At 37.9% G+C, this 19994-nt stretch overlaps 2 protein-coding genes across 2 annotated transcripts; one reads left to right on the top strand and one right to left on the bottom strand.

Annotated features, from left to right (window-relative positions):
- The first annotated feature begins 250 nt into the window (after window positions 1-250).
- On the top strand, window positions 251-3328 carry LOC102790541 (5-hydroxytryptamine receptor 4). Its single transcript, XM_035906305.2, has 2 exons — window positions 251-319; window positions 2239-3328. The coding sequence occupies exon 2, from the start codon at window positions 2252-2254 to the stop codon at window positions 3326-3328; it is 1077 nt and encodes a 358-aa protein (XP_035762198.1). The 5' UTR covers window positions 251-319; window positions 2239-2251.
- A 6633-nt stretch (window positions 3329-9961) lies between these two features.
- Window positions 9962-19536, bottom strand: adra1d (adrenoceptor alpha 1D). The gene is made up of 2 exons (XM_006787179.3): window positions 18417-19536; window positions 9962-11242 (listed from the first exon to the last, which is right to left on the bottom strand). Exons 1-2 carry the CDS (start codon window positions 19369-19371, stop codon window positions 10692-10694), a joined length of 1506 nt encoding a protein of 501 aa, XP_006787242.1. The 5' UTR covers window positions 19372-19536; the 3' UTR covers window positions 9962-10691.
- Window positions 19537-19994: the final 458 nt, after the last annotated feature.

Here is a 19994-nt window from a genome sequence, read left to right as displayed (position 1 = left end):
TTTTTATGTTTTACTGTATTACTTGGGTGTCAGATATGTTTTTTTTATTGTTCTAAACCACATAATGTCTTTTGTGCCGCTGTGCACAATCTTTTTTAAAAAAATCAAAAACAAAAAAAATGGTTTCCTTTTTTACATTCATTTGAATTGTGTTAGCAGGGGAGTTGGCAAGGCAAGGCATTTAATTAGTGTGGTTATTGTTGCATGTATTCATTACAGCCCGCTTCCTCTACTATCTCTCTCGTCGGTGTAAATCTAAGGCTGACAGAGCTGCAGTATGACACACACAAGAGCAGACGATCATTTTTCTTCATCACAGGTGAGTGTCATTTTTTAACCTGTTTTTCTATGAGCGCTAGTGAAGGAAAATTGTTACAATAAACAAAACGATTTATTTAGTGAGCGCTAACCCTGACTGAAATGTTTACAGCTTTAAATAAGCTTAGTTAAACTGTAACCAAGTTGTTCTTTGTTCTGATAGAATCCCTGTGATGTTGTGAGGTGAAGCATTTATATTCGAGATGAAAACTGGAGCTTCACCCCTATATAATTTGTAATTAAGATTGTGCAAAATAATGCAAGTGCTTTGTTTGATCATTATGACAGAAAGATGTGAAGAAGAGAGAGATAAAAAGTAAAAAATACATAATCCTTCACCAGGAATAATATAAATCAACTGACAGATCATTTTGTGGTAGATAGGACTATTATCAGACCCAGATGCAAATATATAGCTGTTGCACAAATGATTATAGGCTGGACGTACAATAAATAGAATAATGAGAGAATGAAAAGATCAAATGATGTGTGCAGGGCCGTGAACATGACTCTTCCTACACCTTTTAGCTGAATGCTGAACTGCCTTCTATTTCTTTGATGAGGTAGGTGCTACAGTAAAACTGCTTTTCCAGAATAAATGGTCAACAGTGCAAATAAATAGACTTTCTGATACAGCAAAAACCAGTATGGATATAAAGGTATATAAAATTGTACTATAAAAAGTTGAGAAGTGTTTTTTTAACCCACTAATTGCAGCAAACAAAAGAAGACAATCATTATCAAAATGGTCCAAGTAGTAGTAACTTACTACTGAAAGTTAAAGCAGCTGAGTTATGTGTGGTATCACTTGTTGTGTTAATCTGTACAGTAATGTGCATAAAGACCAGGAACACACCTCATTAAGATAAGCTCTGTGACCTCAGCACTTATTCAAGAACTGCGTCCCAACTGTCTGAAGGACATCGCTTTCTAATTTTGTTTTGCGCCTCTTAACTTTTTTTGGTTCTGTCATAATTTAATAATAATTTAAATAATATATTTTCTAGTTATGATTATATTCTTCTTTTACTTATCATATTCTTTATCACAAATGCTAAAATACACAGTAAGTAACTTTTTCAGCAACTCAGGTTCAGATTTTCTCAATTTGTGTCTAATTAGAGACTATTATTCAAAGTTATCATCATTTCAACTGAAACGTGACGCTAACTTTTTTTTTTCCTTAAGAGCTGATGATTTGTAATTTTATAATGCACAATAGCCTTGTTCTATATAACAAGTAATTCAAGTTGCAGTATTTACAGTGTTGATGGGTGTAAAATGGTTTCAAAAAAGGTGTTTTGTTTAATTATTAAAATGGGTTGGTCAAGAACCAGATAGAGGGGAGCATTGGAAATAAGTATCAGTCCAAACAATGTCTTAATACCTCCTACCTCGACATGGATTACAAGACATGGTTGCACTGTAATACTGTAATTTTGCTTGTTTGTTTTCATAAAAGTGACTCTAAATCCACCTACTATTGGAGAATTTGGAGAATTCACTTCCCTCTGAAGGTATTCAAACTACTGTCTGATGCATTAAGCCTTTTTTTTAATGTCCAGTCGTGATTTTGTAAATAAAATGTAATATAACCTTTCAATCATTATAACAACATCTGTGTTGATTAGAAGACCACCCGGTATTGTTAGCCACAGCAAGCAGAGATTGCGTGTTAGATACGCCCCCTGCTCTGAGAACAAGTTTTTCAGGCCCATGGTCTCTTGTGATTTATATGGCAAACCAAAGTTCACTGTTCAAAGATTTACTGATAAAAAGTAGCCCCGGAGCTGCATTTCAGCCTGAAACAAACAGGATTCTGGGTGGTTTGTCCACTTTTTCATTGTTAATGTGCCATAGAGTGGTACTATGAAATGTCTCGAAGTAATTATTTCCAATTCTCTCTCTATGTTTTGACAGGTTTGATTAGGCCATGGATAACAGCACCTTGGGATGGCTCGGAGATGATAACACATCTCTTCAACTTGAACTTCAGTCGTGTACTTTATTGAGGCATCGAGTCTCTCGCATTTTTCTGTATGCTTTCCTCTCGGTTGGCATCATCTGCACAGTTGTGGGCAACTTCCTGGTGGTCTTGTCCATTGCTTACTTCAAGCAGCTGCAGTCCCCCACAAACTGCTTTGTCATGTCCCTGGCGGTGGCTGACTGCCTAGTTGGCCTTGTAGTGATGCCTTACAGTATGATTCGAACTGTGGAGGGGTGCTGGTACTTTGGTTCTCTTTTTTGTCGGATACACTCTAGCCTAGATGTTATGCTCTGCACTGCCTCCATATTTCATCTCAGCTGCATCGCCTTCGACCGTTACTATGCTGTCTGTAACCCTCTAGTTTACTCTTTAAAGATGAGCCACAGGCGGGTTGCTCTCCTCATTGCTGTATGTTGGCTTGTCCCCATACTCATTTCCTTTGGCCCCATTATGCTAGACCTTCACGTTGCTGGTGTAGACATGCTGATTCCTAAAGATTTATGTGTGTTCTTGGTCAGTCGCATTTATGCTGTCATGGCTTCTTTAGTAGCCTTTTACCTGCCCATGGCAATCATGCTAGTAGCCTACTGGAAGATCTTCAAAGCTGCCAAGCGGCAGGCCAGGCAGATCAGTGCCATGGAAAGCCAGATGGCTGCTGGAGTGGGTAAAGACTCAAGCAAGAAAAAAAGACACAGGAATGCCATGAAGAGGGAGAGAAAGGCAGCAAAAACTTTAGGTATCATCATGGGAGTTTTTCTCATCTTCTGGATGCCCTTCTTTACTGTTAACATCGTGGACCCATTCATTGAATACAGCACAGAGGTGGTCCTCTGGGATCTCTTTCTGTGGTTAGGGTATATCAACTCATCCCTAAACCCTTTCCTGTATGGTTTGTTCAATCGCTCCTTTCGGAGGGCGTTCCTCATGTTTATGGGATGCAGGGTATGCCTGCCCGGATCATCCCCAGGGATGGAATTATCACATACTCGAAAAGAGGCAAATGAATGTGCAGAGCAATCCTAAAATATAGATTATCTACAGTATCTATAAATGTAGGTGTAGATATTTCAACAAACAGTGAGGGCTACATTTTTTTAAATCAACAACATTACTCTCTGACTACTTCAGCCACAGTTTCTGTTAACAGCAAGGCAAAATATGCTTAAAACTGAAAGAATACCATTAACTGTGACCTGTCCACTAATGAGGGTGGGTTTAAAACTATGCCTTCAACCATTATGTAAGAATTTGTTCCCAGCCTATGGGTTCATTTTCATAAAAAATTACATTATTCATTTTTCTTGTTATTATTATTGCATTTGTTTCAAAAGGATTTACAAGAGGAAAAAGGAGCAGATCATAAAGTTAAGTAAGCAGTTAGAAGTTTTGGCTAACTTATGTGAATTGTTCTGTCCTTAGAAGATCCTCTGTTAAGTGTAAGGAATGTGTAAATGCAGTAATGATGATGGGTACAATTCCCAATGAGTAGGCAATGTGAAAGGTTAAAGTGTCAAAAGTTGCCTCTCCAGGGTTTGTGTTGAACTAAAACCAACTACATCCTAGGTGCTGACCATTCCCATATTTATTCTTAAAGTAATTTTTAAAGGTCTAAAAAATAGGCCAAAGGTTTTAAATTTGTGGTAGTACTGTTTTTCATCTAATAAGAAAGAGAACCAAAAGATACCTAAATTAGAGGTTTTATGTAAGAGCAAACAATTCCCAAGATCTAAATGGGGGAAACTTTGGAAGATTTGTGAAGCAAGTTGAAAGGAACAGATGAAACTTCACTTCAGCAACATGCAGATTTAAACCTCAGGTAAAGGTAAAGCTTATAGATGTTTATAAATTTGCTCTTCTTTGCTCAAGAATTTGAAACTATAGTGATAAAATTCACTGATATTATAATAAACTCAAAATAAGACTGGCTAGCAAGGACTACAAAACACCCTGACTGAACTGACTGGCAGAGAAGCAGGAATTCACACCAGTTTGAATGTAAGCAGAAGCAAAAATAATATGAAAAACAAAGCGCACAGCACAAATTTGGATGTGTCTTTTGTTCCGCTTTTGCTGGTATTTGCAGTTTGTATAATTCTGCAGCACAATATTTACAATAGCTACTTACACTTACACCCTGAGAGTTTTGAAATAAATACACATTACATGAGAAATAATCGAGAACGAAGAATAAACAAACCCTGTTTAAAAATATTTAAAGTTTAAACATGGTTCCCTATAAGAATAGTTGTTTGCTAATTCCTACACAACCCAACGAAAACAGAGTTTGGATCTCATTGACGTGGCATTACACACTATGATTAATTACACACACCCAGAAACAGTCATACAAAACAACATTTTGTGTGCACGCCTGTGACTGTTGATAAATATTGCAAATTACTGAGTAAAGAGCAGCTCATGTGGATAAAAAAATTGAAATATTTAATATTTTGTAGATTTTATAGATTTGATGTTTATTAGATGTTGTGCTTGACTTTTTCTCACTGTGTGGTCCCTGTAGGACAGCTACAATATTAAACCTTACCTGCTGATACAGCTTCAAGTGACACTTCAAGACATTTAGTCAGAAATATTGTTTCATAAAAAATGACTTTTTTTATGATTAAAATAAATACTTTTACTTACCTTGTTTACTTACCTCCATCACTGATACAGATGCAGTGAAATCTCAGTTTAAGATGGGACAGGAAGAGAAACAGATTTAAGGTAATTAAATACACTATGTGAAAAAAACCCTACTGGGCCACACCTCCTAATTATTATCTTTAATGACATGTTTTCCTATGTGATACAAATGCTTTTAAGGAACTAAGTCTGCGTGCCCTGTCCCAAATACTTTCATCTTGTGTTATTTACTGGATGTGTTCAGTGATGTTAACACAGCTGCTGACGTCTATCACACCTCTGGTTAGCACATTTCGTGAGAGCTAGAAAATGACAATATGACTTATGACAAAGGAACATTTGTAGTAAACCTTTAGTGTCAATATGTTAATTTCTAATCCTGTCAGTGTTTTTATTTGTGTTGCTCAGAAAGTGAATTGAAAGCACTCTATCATATGGTTTCATCACTGTATAATATTGGATGTGATGATGTGCTATGGCTTATCATTACAGCTGTTAATATGTTGATGCAAATATTAGGGTGGCCTTTACAGTGTAACCCAGACCGATACATCAACCATGCAGTAAATCCTGCACATAAAAAGTGACTACAGTGTACAGAGTTCATTCTGTGTGTGCTGTGTTAGGTCAGCCTGTGGAAATATATTGGTCGGGTAAACTTGAGACTTCATGTTGCACGAAGGTCAGTGTGATTGATTATCGGTGCCTTACGAGGGTATTATGAAGTGTATGCTCCCTCTCACCCACTGTATTTTGATAGGTTTTGGGACACTCTGTCCACAAAGACCTAAGTGGGAGAGAAGATGAAAATGTAATAGTAACGACATTGACCGTGAAAAATATGTAGAATGTAAAATAAGATTTGAACTGTAATGCATATTTTCCCCAAGTTGTGCACTTTTGCTTTTTCCAAAGTGAAGAAATGTAACTTTGTGAACAACTTCTCTTCTAAGCCATATTAAGATTAAGATTTATTATATTGAGAAACACTGGATTGTATAAATCAAACCAAGTTATCAAATAATATACACATTTGTGAACACTTACATGAAATTTATTTAGATGCATCATAAATGACAAGATTTTTTTTTACTTTCTAACGTTAACATTATGTGAACAAATGGCAGATAAATACATAAGTAAACCCCTTCCTTTAAAGTAATGATACACAACCTGTAGTAGCCTGTGAACTACAATATACACAGCAGACTTTTCACAGTGTGTATAATAACCTCTTCTTCTTCACCCACCTCCACAGGCTGATGCAGACACAGATGGTCTTGAAACACACAGAAGAGACCTCACTGGACCACGGACTTGATGCTCCACCATGCATCAGCAGTGCAAAGCAAAAAAGCTGTGTCCACTTAATCTCAGCTAAGGCAGCCGTTTTAAATGCTGGTTGTTTCTTTAGTTGTTATTCATTAGGAAACACAGTTTACTGCACCCATGTTTGATATTTGAAAATCCAAAGTTTAGCACATGAATTCCTATCTGATTGTAACATTATATTGTAGATAACAAGTATTTAAACAGAGTCACCAAGTTTCTTGCAGTAAATAAATGTACAAATTTCCATTAATAAAGAGTTAGCAGATTGTACCACATTCAGTATGTGTTTTGAGGTGGTAGATTTCTGAGGATTTGAATGGTGGTTTGTAATGAGCTCACAATGGAAACTAGAATTTTAATCTTAAGTGTGTATGCAATATTTTAATATACCCTAACTTTCCATTTATTATTACTTCCATGGACACAAGTGTAATGGAACCTAAACACGTTGTTTCCATTACCAAAAACTGCTTGCTGGGGTCTGGAGTCAATGTACATCTTTATTACTGTGTATGTTTTTGCAGACAGTTTACTCATTAAATATGTTAAACCTGTCATGTAAAAGGAAGCCTTCTTCATTTCTTTGCTACAACCAAGTTCCTATCATGTTTAATCAACTTTCATCACATATTTCTGCACTGTTCGAGTACATCCTCACAGCAAGCTGTTCTGCAACTTACCGGCACCAGAAAGGTTTTGATAGACGGCAGCTTCAAAAAACCTAATGAAGCACTTTTTTGGCCAATAATGTTATTTAATTCACTGCTAATGTTACAGTAGCACAATCATAGTGAGAACTCAGCAAACTCCTTTTATAATTTGGGATACCTCAGCCTTTTCTCCTTGTTTCCCTTCTGGAAGAATGGTTTATTGAGAGCCACGCTTACACTGAAGTCTACATGGATCAAATGAAGGTCCAGATGTATCTCTCAGGTCCTGTGTCAGGTCTTTGTTGGATGGCTTTTTTTTTTATCAAGGTCTTTTTTTATTGAACAAAAATTATATTTAACAAATATTACAACAGTATTAATAAACAGTTTTGCTTCTTTTCCCCTCATACCTATCCAAAACAATGCAACCAAGGCGCAACCAGTTATGCTGGATGGGTTTTTTTGTCTGTTTCTTAAGGACATGACTTTCAGATAAATTTTTTTTTTATACACCATTTGTCCAGTTTCCTCACATTTCTTTTAAAAACACACTACACACCATGCTGACATGTGCAAAGTTTTAGGCAAATAGCCCCACTGACTCACTTCATTGATGTAAAATATTATTTTATATCTGCCAAACTCTGTCATCTTTACTATTTTTTGTAAACTCACCTACAAAAATGAAAACAAAACATATGTGTACCGCTGGTAATAAAGCACCTAAAGATATAATGAAATTATCTCTGGTTCTTTGCTAAATTGTCTTTTATGTGTAAACCCAACACTGGTTCATCCTGTGAATTAGGTGCCTTTTTGTACTTGAATGATTCATAGGTCAGTGCAGAGTGATTTATAGCTGTCAGCCTGTGTTTGTTACCTTTGGCATTTTTTGTAGATTCAGCTAAAATCGGAATGGGAATACATTTTGTGTTGTTTTTGATAGGCTGCTATTAACAAAGTCAAGACCAGTTTAAGAAATTACAAGAACCGTTTATATGACCACATAAACCAAGGGTGTCCAAACTGCGGCCCGCGGGCCAACTGCGGCCCCCATTTTTAATTGGCCCGCAAGTAATTTTATAAATAGAATAGAATATGGCACGCACTTCAACTTTTGCTTGAGTGTATTGCACTCCTTAGTTTTAACACCAGGGCGAGCCGCTGTTGATCAAGGCAGTTGCTCCACCAAAAAGGACAATCAAAGAAGGAATTTACCCCCAAGTTACTAAACATGGCAGAACCAAAGAAGAGAAAGGTAGAAAGTGAGTGCAGAAAATTTCAGACACGGTGGGAGAGTGAATATTTCTTCAAAGAATTCAAGGGGAAGTGTGTCTGTTTGATCTGCACTGAAACTGTGGCAATTATGAAAGAGTATAATGTACGATGTCATTATGAAACCAAACATCAGGCCTATGCATCCTACACTGGTGCTGAGCGAGAGCAGAAATTAAAGCAAAGGGTAGCTCTCCTGCAGGGTCAGCAACAGTATTTTTTTCGTGCTCAAATTATCCAGGAAAAGGCTCCAATAGCCAGCTATGAGGTCGCCCAACTCATCGCAAGACATGGCAAGCCTTTTTCAGATGGAGACCTCATAAAACACGGTCTTGTTAAAGTCACCGAAATAATGTGCCCGGAAAAAGTGCAGGACTTCAACAACGTCAGCGTGTCCAGAAATCCAGTTGTACGACGCATTGAAGACTTGTCAGCCAACATTAAACTGCAACTGTCTGATAAAGCTGTGCTTTTGATTTTTACTCCATCGCATGAGATGCCACAGACACAGCACAGCTGCTAATTGTTTTGCGGGGAGTGGACGAGAGCACGAGCGCTTTGGGTGAGTAAAAAATATATTCCACAGTACCCGTGTGTTAATAAGCATGCACGTGCAGGTACACATGCTTCAAATATCAATAATGCACATCAATTATGTCACTACCCTGCTTTTGCACACCACTTTCTTATATGCACAGTGCACGCACATGCAGAGTCAGCTGATCTCATCTGATGCAGATCTGCTCCTTGATCAAGTGACATTTGTCTGGATTTTTGCCACGAGTGGCGTCGGATCAGCACCGCAGCTGGATGGCCCGATTTACATACCCAGCGCAGCTGATACTCACCAGTCACCAGAATAATTTACTAAAATTATATGGACTCCTGTTATTAAGTCCAGTTCAGTCTGTTAATGTTGATAATCGTTTCAAACAGACGTAGATGTTTTGCTAAGCCTAATAACTTAAATAACAAACTTGAAATGTACCCGTCCCATTTTCCCCTTCATTGTTTTTTTTTCTCTGTGCTGTAAATCTTCTGTCTAAGAAGAAATCTGAGGCTGCTGTTCTGAGAATGAGCTACCAAAGCTTTTTCTGAATAAATCAATAAAGATCCATTTATGGAAAGCTGTGATGAAGGCAGTTTTGTCTTTAATTATATTCAACAATATAACACATTTGACCACTTTTAAGTGATTTTTCTAACTTTAATACAATAAAGTTAAGGTTATATACCTAATTTCTAGTAAGGCTTCTAACAGGAATCAACTGTGGTTTATTGGTCTTCATGGAGTTGCTCCCTTTCTCTCTATTAATGTGCACTGCTTCCAATTCCAGATTTATGAAAGTGTGTTTGTGCTTTCCTGAAATCTTTTTGTATTTCTTTTTCTTTTTGTAATTTGTATTTCTCAGTCAGTAGACATATTCTTACTGCTGTTCTGACCGCTTTCATTAAATGCAGGTGTTAATTTATTTCCAACAGATTCACTTCTACTAAAAACAACTCATCCCAAAAGCATTTAGCTTTACTTAAAGATGAATAGGTGCACAAGGTAAAACAACCAAAGCAACAGTGACATCTTCTGGATGAAGGAGATATTTTTCTTTAATCATGAATCAAATAACGTAACGTAACTGAAAGACTTGAAGGCATAAAACAATAACAAAATATTGTCTCCACATTTTTTCCTCTCCTACATTTTTTGCCTTTCATCTGATAAACATAAAAAAAACCCAAAAAAAACAACAACATGACATTACTGTTCACTTGGCAACGTTGGCCACTCGTCTTTACAATGCTTTGTCAAAAAAAGAAACAGAGGCGCAGATTAATGATCATAGTTCAATATGAAATTTTACATTTGGTTAAACTGTGGCACCAACACAAAAATGCACTTGTGATTTTACTTTCGCGGAGATTGAAAACTTTGTTTCGGTACAGGTATTTGTTCTTTTGCTTCTTTGTCTTTTGTTAAATCACAAAACATGCCAACCAAAACCATTTACTCTCAGTCTTTATCACACAGTGTGAGCTGGCTAACATTTAAAGACATCAAAACTGCCTGATACAAAACTTTAGGAAAAACATACAACAATACTAATTATCCAGCCTTATGTTAACTGTCTTTCCCAAAATATTACATTCTTAAAACTTGCCAGCTGTCAGCTGTAGGCTATGAAATCTTCACATCCAGTGCCTTCAAGCGAAAAAGCATTAAGTCCAAACTTACTGCTTATTTCGCACCCATGTCCCAAATGTGGCATTGAGCAGTTCACTAGAGGTTTCATCCAAATAAACATGGTGGGACCCAAGGGATTGGGATAAGGGTTTCTTTTTTTTTGCCTGTTTGTGCAAGGATAAACCCATTATTCTCAGCTTTAATCGTGCCTTGATTCTTTGATATTATGCATTATCACAGTCTTTCTTACATGTCGGTCCAATATGGCCCTTTGAAAATAAATAAAAGCCTCTCTAGTGACCGTCTAAATGTCAGTCTCTTTCAGGCCATAGCATTCTGCCAGATCATAAAACTGATAGCTACTCTGCTCACAAGAGTTGTAAATTCCCATAGACACTGTGTCCACCGTTTCAATTCGACCAACAGCAGGTGTGGTGCATTTTCCTGTCCCTCCCTTAATTTTATTTGACAGATTATTTACTTTCTCTTTGAGCTGGAAGGAGGACTTTCGCAGTGGTGGAAACAGACTCCATCTCTTGAAACCTAGTGCATGTCCTTTTCTTGTGTGTAGCAAAGAGCTGCCGCAGGATTCGTGCACAGCGTAGCCAGGCTTATAATCGCCTCTCTGATCCCTTGTCATTCCCTTGACAGCAGTCCGCCACTTCTGGTCATAGAAGCGGCGAAGGACCCTACGTTTCTGGTAACACTGGCACTTGAGGAGCCTGGTGAAAGCCCGCTGGAACTCTTTACTGGAGCAGGGGTAGATAATGGGGTTGATGCAGCTGTTGAAGTATCCCAACCAAAAGATCACCTTGAACACAGTTTCAGACGGTTTTAGAGCCGGGAAGAAGGAACCTAAAAGGAGATGAAGCCATCAAGAAGATGTGTGAGTTACCATAAAGTAAATGAGCAATATAGTACAAAGAGCCTACAAAGAGCCACTGAAGATAAAAGTTAGTACTGTCAGAGAATTTGTACTATGCAAAATATATTAATTTAATAAATATGAATGATTTTTACAGTTGGATGCTGTATATCATTTTGTCAGTCAGGTTGGATACTAAATAATAATAGGTAAGTAATAATAAAGCAAAATAATTATATGGAATAATCTTAATTTAACAAATATATATATATACTGAAAGAAATGCACACGTCTATGCACAGCTGTGATGTACTATTATGTTATGTGTATATGTATTTGCACTCTGACGGCAGGATCTTTTTAATGATTTATTATGCACCTGCTGGGTTTTTTTTGCTTATGTTTGTTAATAGAAGCAAAGGAGGTTCTGACATTTTAAGGACAGATATTTATAGAACATGCTTCACCCACAAGCCTCAGGGCACAGAACTTTTTTTCTTTTTGCTTGAATACCATGCATGATGGAGGCAGATTTTCTGGTATTTACAGATTTCTTGAATGGATTTAACTGATGTTAACTAATTACATGAAATGTGCCAACACAATATTAGATGGGCTTTTTCCTGTATGGAAACTCTCGCTAAAGGGGTTAGGTAAAACATACACATTGCTATCAAAAAATGTTTTTTCCATGCTCCAAGGACACACGCCAGGCTTAGCACAATGATTCATAAAAGCTTTGAAATGTTCCATTTAATGCAAGCACATCGTCTTTGTTTCTGCTGATGTTTCTGTCTGTGTTTGTTATTGGTTTTGCCTGATGTGAAATACTGGAATGGATAACCTCTAAATATTGAATTTATCAACTCTATTTAGAATAATGGAAAACGAAGGCAATTTCTATTATTTCTTGTAGTAGGGATTATAGATATTTAAGAAATATGGAATATATGGAAGTTTTCTAGCTTTTGTGCATATGACATTACACACTGGTAATTTAACAAATGAGAACATTAGAGGTTTTCATAATGAAAATTGCTTTTTGCACAGCTGACTAGCAGAACAAGGCATTTTGCTTTGCTCATATACTCCCAATGCTATTTTTAGTACAATAGTCCGATGACACCTTTATTTTTCAGAGAAAGCTGCTTTTCTCTATTTCTTTACCGTTATTCTTCTTTCTCTCCAGGCCTGGGATTTAACATGGCATCGAGCCTGGACACAGAGGCAACATTTAACAATGCTATGATGTCAAGACTACACTGATATCCCAGAAATCCATTTTCTTTCGTACTGCACAGAGGCTTTTGCGTGTAATGCTCAGAGTTCATGCTCTGACATTACTGACCACTAAACAGAAAGAATGCACTTAGATTAAAAGAAGTGGATGATGAAACAAAGTTGAGACTTTCTTCATAGTCTCATTTTGCTTTCATCACTACCCACCCAAATTCACTCAGGATTAAAGACTAAGATTAATAAATTAATAAGAGGAAGGGGTGTTCTTTTTTTTTTATTTATGTCCCTAAAATGACATCACCTTTAGAGGCAGGCAGCAAGTGATTCACCGCTCTGACGCACAGCCAAAACACCATGATAACAGGTATATTTTTTATGTATTTGTTTTATTGCTTCTGAGATGGCATTCTTTTGTAATTCATGTATTTTGTATATTAGTGTATTTTGATTTAGGCTTTTCTAAAGCTAAAACTCAACATATGGCCACCAACAGCTAAAGCAGACACTGAAAAACTTGAAACCTTAAAAGTGAGGGGATGGAGGCGCCGTGCTATGTTGTGTGGATGTTGGGCAAAGGCATTTTGTTGGCATAGTCGATTTTTGTCCACTTGTGCCCTCAGATTCATTGCAAAAAAACACAGCTGCTCATATTGATCACCTATATTTGTTCCAGTATGACCATTCCTCCGTCAATAAGGGTTACCTGAATGTTTTGACAAGATAACAATGTGAATTGTATCTGTGCAGGCTCTCAGTCAGCCAGATCAAGATAGTCTTGGGAGCTTGAAAACAAAGGTAACTGGATTTAATTAGGTTTGTGAAGACCTTGTTCAGTTCTAAAAACAAATGTTGCCAAGCCCCAGATATTTAACCTCCAGTGGGGGTCGTGGCCTTTGGAGATGGTTCTGAGGGTCATGAGGTCATTACTTGAGCTGAGGTGTGAAAAAAGGCGTGGGTCATTGCCATACTGGGGGTCAAGGGTGAAACTAATATGAGACCTTGCCCCACCCCGTGAGGTGGCTGTAGCTCAGGTGGCAGAGCAGGTCAGCCACTAACCAGAAGGTCGGTGGTTCGATCCTAGGCTGCTCCAGTCTGCATGCACCAAATATCCTTGGGCAAGATACTAACCCCATGTTGCTCTCCGATGCATCCATCGGAGTGTGAATGTGTATAGACTACTATACTACTATAGGTAGACTACTTAGGTCAGAAAAAAGTGCTTGTGTAAATGGGTATGATTGGGTGAATGAATTAGTTGTATAAAGCGCTTTGAGTGCTCAGACAGAGTAGAAAAGCGCTATATAAGAACAAGTCCATTTACCATTTACCATCTTCTGAGGTCAGCTGAAGCAAGGTGTGAATGGGTTGAAATGCCTGGGAGGGGATCTCTAGAATGCATTGGAGTTGGCTGACAGTGGGAGAGTATAGCCAAAGAAACTGAACACTTATGAGAGATTTTAAACAATTTATCACCACGGTCAGAACATCAAATGAAGGAATACCCTTTGTCAAAATTGTTTTTGTACTCAGGCATACTGCTAGTGGTCTACAAAGTCAATTTCAAAGAGTGATATAGTTTTGTTCTGGAAAAACATGGCCGTCCAACAACTTATTAAGACACTCGATAAGTTATATGGTTCAAGTATAACCACTGAAAAACTATTTAGCTACTTTACGCTCAGGTCAAATAAGAGACAAGAGACTGACAGAAAAAACCAAAACCAAATAAAAACGATTGCATATGGACTCAAAGCCCCTGTCCACACATACTTGGATATTCTGAAAGACATAAATTTTCTTTGCATTTGTGACCTTTCCTCTACTTTTAAACAGTGTTTTAGGTCACTCAAAATAGGCCTTTTGAAAACCTCTTCCAGCCTGAAGATTTTCAACAACGACGTTTCTGTATTAATATGTCAACAAGGAAAGCAAGGATGTTATCTTGGAACATCAAAGATGTGCGCCTTTATTTCAGTTTTTGATGTCAGACTGCTCGGTTTTACTGTTTTTCCGTGTGTTCTCATGTCGATGGAGATAGTTTTGAAAACAAAAGTGGAAAATCCTTGTATTAAAACGTACCTGTGTACATGTGGGTGTAACCTGTAGTCTTTATCAAGATGTGACGAACACAAAATAACTCTGGATCAAATACCAGCCACTGTTGGCAATCTACCAACACCAGTGGAATGAATAACAACAAATAGAGGATGCCCTCTGCACTTACTCACTTAGTTTCATTGTAAGATCTAAAACGTTTTTCTGGACTTTGTTCTTTGGACTTCTGTCAGAATAATTGAGTGCTTCCTTTTTTTGTACATATTTCTAACAACTAGCAGTCATTTCTGTTATGATATTAATGAAATGACAAATGACATATTATCATAATAAAAAACTGCAAATATTACAGACTGTAGTAATAGTAAATGTTTACTAGTAGTTAACATTAGTTGTAAAATTTTAGATTTTGTGATTGCTCGTCTCCCGTTACTTTCCTGCTTAATCAAATCTGCTTGTGAATCACGCCCGGAGTCCACAACTAATTTAAATATTTTAAAATGGGTCATCACTATCAAATGACCCCCACAATAATGACTATCACAAGAGGGGCTAATAATAAGGTGTAGTTGAGTATTTACAGCAGCATGACTGTGTGTATGTGGTTAATACAATATTTTCATGATGATGAAGGGGCCAGTCACACAGCATAACAATGGGGTTTTGTTAATGTGTTACTGAGGTGTTTTAACAGATTTTGGACAGTAGAGGTCTCTAGCTCAGATAATTTATTGGTTAGAATCGCAGACAGTAAAAGTAGCTAATGTTGTGTCACATTTTGAAGACCTGAGATAAGCATTTACCCCATCGCTATCTTGGTTGCAAAAAAAAAATGTATGTGACTAAGATTGGTGGGTCTGACTGGTAAACCACATGCCTAATGACATGTGGTTTTTGTTGTTAGCCAATAAATATGCAGTCTCATACCACAAATTAGCTACTATTTTTAAAAATGGCATGACCAAGAATTATGAAACAATTACAAAACATTTTTTTCAAATCCAAAATGAGTGACTGAGTCCATAAACTCAACAAGAAAGTCTTTACAGAGGTCAAACCAGAAGGCTGTCCTCACATAGTTTTCAGTAGGACCAGAAGTCCTTTTGCAACCACAGCTATCGCCACCTGTTGGCTTTCAGAGAGACTACAGATTTTTTGTGCACTTCCTCATTGGCTTCCTTTTTCTGACCCAGAAGCTTCAGTCAACTCTCGAAAAACAATTAGGAAACCAAACTCATTACTTATATTAACATTACTTATATTCATAAAAAAAACACATTTACAACAACCAATTTTAGTCTATTAAACAATAGTGGGTGAACATATTTAAAATCAGTTGTGCATTTTTGAAAAACAAAAAAAAGCATTCCCTGCTAAGCCTGAAAGAAGAACCAGTTAATTATACCACCTCAGTGGTCGTGGTTGGCTTTTGCAGAGGGAAAGAAACGGCCTTAAACAGAAATCTGACAGGCCATTCCTCTTTATTTCATCAGTTTCTGGCAATATAAAATGGGTCTGGTGTGCTAATATAGGTTGAAATGAGTCAGAGGATTCCATCTAGATTTGGATCATCACACAGAAAAGTCCTGATTGGTATAAGATGAGCTGAACGTACAGCTCTGCCTTTCGGCAAAAAGTTACCTATTAATGTCTGTCTCTGCGATGGACCAACATCACCGTGTCTGACTGACCGAGTGTAGGTTAGCAAGCGGTGCTAAGGCCCCACACTCATCTGTGAGTGGTTTGGGAAATAAAAGGCAGCCACCCATGGGGATAAATTGACAGTGTAGAACTTTATTGATCCCTGGTGGAACTTAATGTTTAAAAATACTGCCTTTGAGGAGGCCTGAGGTCATCTCTCAAAGGATTTTTGCAAACCAGATGGCTTACAGCACGATGACTAGATTCTTAGAGTTCAGAGTTTTATTATGCTTTAAAAACCAAATTGCAGGTCATCCATTAATCTACAGCAGACATTAGTTTAGATAATAGTGTTTTGATAGTTTGACTTCCTTTATCATGCAAATTAGAGGCCTTTCTAACATTCACCAGGCATCATAAATAAAAAATAAAACAACTCAAGATAACACCAGACATAATTAATGATCCCTTTTGGCTGAGCTGCCTTTGAATGCAGATTTTTAGTGTCACCATTTTAGTTTTAAGAGTCTGTATGACCTTTCCTAAAAGCAATAACGTGATCACAAAGTCAAATTATTACAATCATTACAGTAATGTTAATTAAAACTATTATTAGAGACTGCCTTGAGGTGCACAAATTGATTAATAATGTGTGTAATGAAATGTGTTAACATTTTAAACCTTTAAATCTCATTCCTGTCATTTTTAATCACATGCTGAGGATGGAGTCTGTCTGACTTAGGCATACAAATAAACTTGCCCTTTTCTTTCCCATTAAGTGAATAAAATGATAAGTAGCACCAATTTCATTTCATGCACCCCGTGTGTCCCTGCAGGCTTTGCTCTAATAATTCCAGTATGTAAAAGGAGAGGTACAGCAAGAATCAGAGTGCTGTGTTAGTGCTATGCCCAGTAAGATACTGGCCATTTGTTCTGAATGGCTCTCACAATCAATTATGTGAAATATATGCAAAATGAAAATCCGTGGTGCCACCATTAACATGTGGCACCAGAGCTCTAGTCTAAGTCTAGTCTAGCCTGAATCCTTCTACGTAGGCACTCTTTATTTATTCAGTTTTGCATTTCAATCATTCTTTTTGTTGCTAATATCCATATTGCCTCTTTTTGTGTTTTAAGGTGTGCCTTTATGTCCAGTTTTGTCTTTAAATTTAAAGCTATTTCCATTTGATTCCACTCTAAAATGTGTTTGTTCGGTTTGATTTATGTGTTGTCATAAGGACTGAATTGGTCACCCTCAGCGGAGGGCCTTTTCAACCATCTGTAGGGGGAAGAGAAGATCTCTTTGCCTGATTTGAATCTTAGATCCCACTCTCTTAGTACTGTAGTCTCTTAGTACTTAATGAATATGCTCAACAATAAAACATAAATGTTTATTCTTGAAAATCATGCCTGTCTGAGTTTTTGCCAAGGTAAGTAGCCGCTGGAACTGGTCATCAGTGAAGAATGTCAGTCTGTTATGACTGCTCTTTGAAAAATGTGATATTACCAATATGAAGGAATAATTACAGTCATGAAAAAATTACAGGCATGAAAACAAACCACTTTAATGGTCATGTTGCAGAGCTGACCTTTCCTGACAAAAGAATTTGTTTTAGTAGCATTATAGCATCTTAATTTTGATCACTTCCTGGCATAGCTCCCAAAATAAACTGCGCATGAAATCCAGAACACGCACTTTTGTTATGCCAAACGCTGATTTTACAGAATTTATTAACAGCTTAAAAGGGTTTTCTTAAATTAAAATTCACGGAATTTCATACGTTTAGGCTTCCTTTGCGACCAGAATTTAGAGTCTTTTATAAAAGTCTGCGCAGCTGTCAAGAGGAGCCTCTTAGACGCAAACGTTTTCAATCACAGCGTCAATTTCTTATACTGAACACGACCCATTTATTCAGAACGCTTTATTTTGGACCGACGTGCATCTCACACATGATCAGTTCAGGAGTAAAATCATAAATCATAGCAGGCCTGAAACAGGCGTGTTTGTTGCTCTTAAAGATAGAAACTTTTTAAAAGCGCATTTAGGAGAGGAACATTTATAAGAAGTATAACATAACATTTATAAGTCATATTCTCCATGTTTGGCAGGAGTCTGGTGGTAATGCAACAGACTGAATCCTATTTTACGCAGGACCCAGCTCATGACCCAGCATGAAATGCTGAGAAACGATTATATAAAAATAAAAGAGATCGATAAATAAAACATACCCATTGGCAGAAAGAAGAAAAAGGGCAGCCAGCAGAGGATGAACATCCCCACCACTATGGCCAGGGTTTTCGCAGCCTTTTTCTCCCTGGAGAACTTCATCAGCCGCACGGAGAGCGAACTTCGAAACGGGTGGTTTTTGCTGCTTTTTGAGCTCGCCGGACGCGCGTCCTCCAGCACGCTGCGACAGTGTATCCGCAGGACCACTTCCATCGACTTATTTCTCTCCCGTTTGACTCCCGCTTCCAGGCTCCGAGTAGTCCTGCGGGCCACCACGTACACCCTAAAATACATGATGAGAATGACCATAAGCGGGAGGTAGAAAGAGAAAAGCGAGGAGAAGAGCGCGTATCCCGGCTCCTCTGTGATCCTGCAGATGCTTTCGTCCACAGGCGGCGGTTCCTTCCATCCCAGGAGCGGACCGACCGAGATCACAACAGATGATACCCACACTAGGACTAAAATAGCAACTGCCTTTCTCTCAGTCATAATACTTGGGTATTTAAGGCAGTATTTCACGCCGATATAACGGTCGATGGAGATCATACAGAGGCTGAGGATTGATGCCGTGCAGCAGAGCACATCCACCGCTGCCCAGATGTTACAGAAAACCCGGCCAAACACCCAGCATCCCAGCACCTCTAGAGATGCAGAGAAGGGCAGCACAATAATGCCCAACAGGAGGTCTGCTATGGCTAAGTTGACAATGAAGAAGTTGGTGACGGTCTGTAACTGTTTGTTGCACACCACAGACAGGATAACCAAAATATTCCCAACAATTGCCACCAAAATAAAAACGGAGAGAAAGATCCCAACACCGACAACCTGTGAGTCCATTGTGAAGTTTCTGCATGTGGTGATGCTGTCATTTGGTAACATCTGGTCCGAAACAGATCCATTAAAAGAAGTGAAAAACAGCCCATGGTTGCTTTCGTTCCTCAAGTTAGAGTCTGTCATTTTGAAACGCCATAAAGAGAAGTAAGGGAGTAAGTTTTCTGAAGAAAGCAGTGTGACGCGTCGTTCTCAGTCTCCTTTCATTCTGTCTTTCCAGGAAGGTTGCCAAGCAGCCGTTCACACTGTCAGTATTTATCGCGGGTCAAGCGAAGGGAAAGTAAAAGGCAACAAAACTAAATAAAAATAAAAATAAAAAATAAAACCGATGGAAAAAAAAGAAGCCCCTGCAAAAACTACATCCACAAAGACTGACTAGTGTTAAACTCACTTAAACGTGTATGTACACAATGTTTAATAAACTATAAAGTTTGGATGCCATTTTTAAAGATCATTACAAAAAACAAATTAGGTAAATGTAAACATATTTCTTCCATGCGACGGGTTTCCGCTGCTGGCATCCTTCATAACAAATCCCAGAGTCAGAGCTGGTACAGCAGGTCTGAACCTACTGCACAGCTCCACCCACACCACAAAAAACATAACGATGGGCTCACAGTCTCCACCAGAGAGCGTATATGTGGTCACGAATTCTGCATGACCGCTGCATGTGTACAAGCCTTAAATGCTCCAGTGCTTTTTTTTTATCACCAGGGTGATGATGATGCGCTTATGGGCAAATAAAGTTT

The sequence above is a fragment of the Neolamprologus brichardi genome, chromosome 6 (genome assembly GCF_056152115.1).
Source record: "Neolamprologus brichardi isolate AB-2024 chromosome 6, ASM5615211v1, whole genome shotgun sequence".
NCBI classification, from domain to species: domain Eukaryota; kingdom Metazoa; phylum Chordata; class Actinopteri; order Cichliformes; family Cichlidae; genus Neolamprologus; species Neolamprologus brichardi.
Note: the sequence above shows the minus strand (reverse complement) of the source record. Positions and strands in the feature narration are given on the sequence as shown.

Coding starts and splice junctions, on each gene's coding strand:
- LOC102790541 (XM_035906305.2), top strand. CDS start 2,252: ATGGATAACAGCACCTTGGGATGGCTCGGAGATGATAACACATCTCTT.
- adra1d (XM_006787179.3), bottom strand. CDS start 19,371: ATGACAGACTCTAACTTGAGGAACGAAAGCAACCATGGGCTGTTTTTC. Junction 11,243..18,416: donor TTTCTTCTTTCTGCCAATGG/GTATGTTTTATT, acceptor ATCTCCTTTTAG/GTTCCTTCTTCCCGGCTCTA.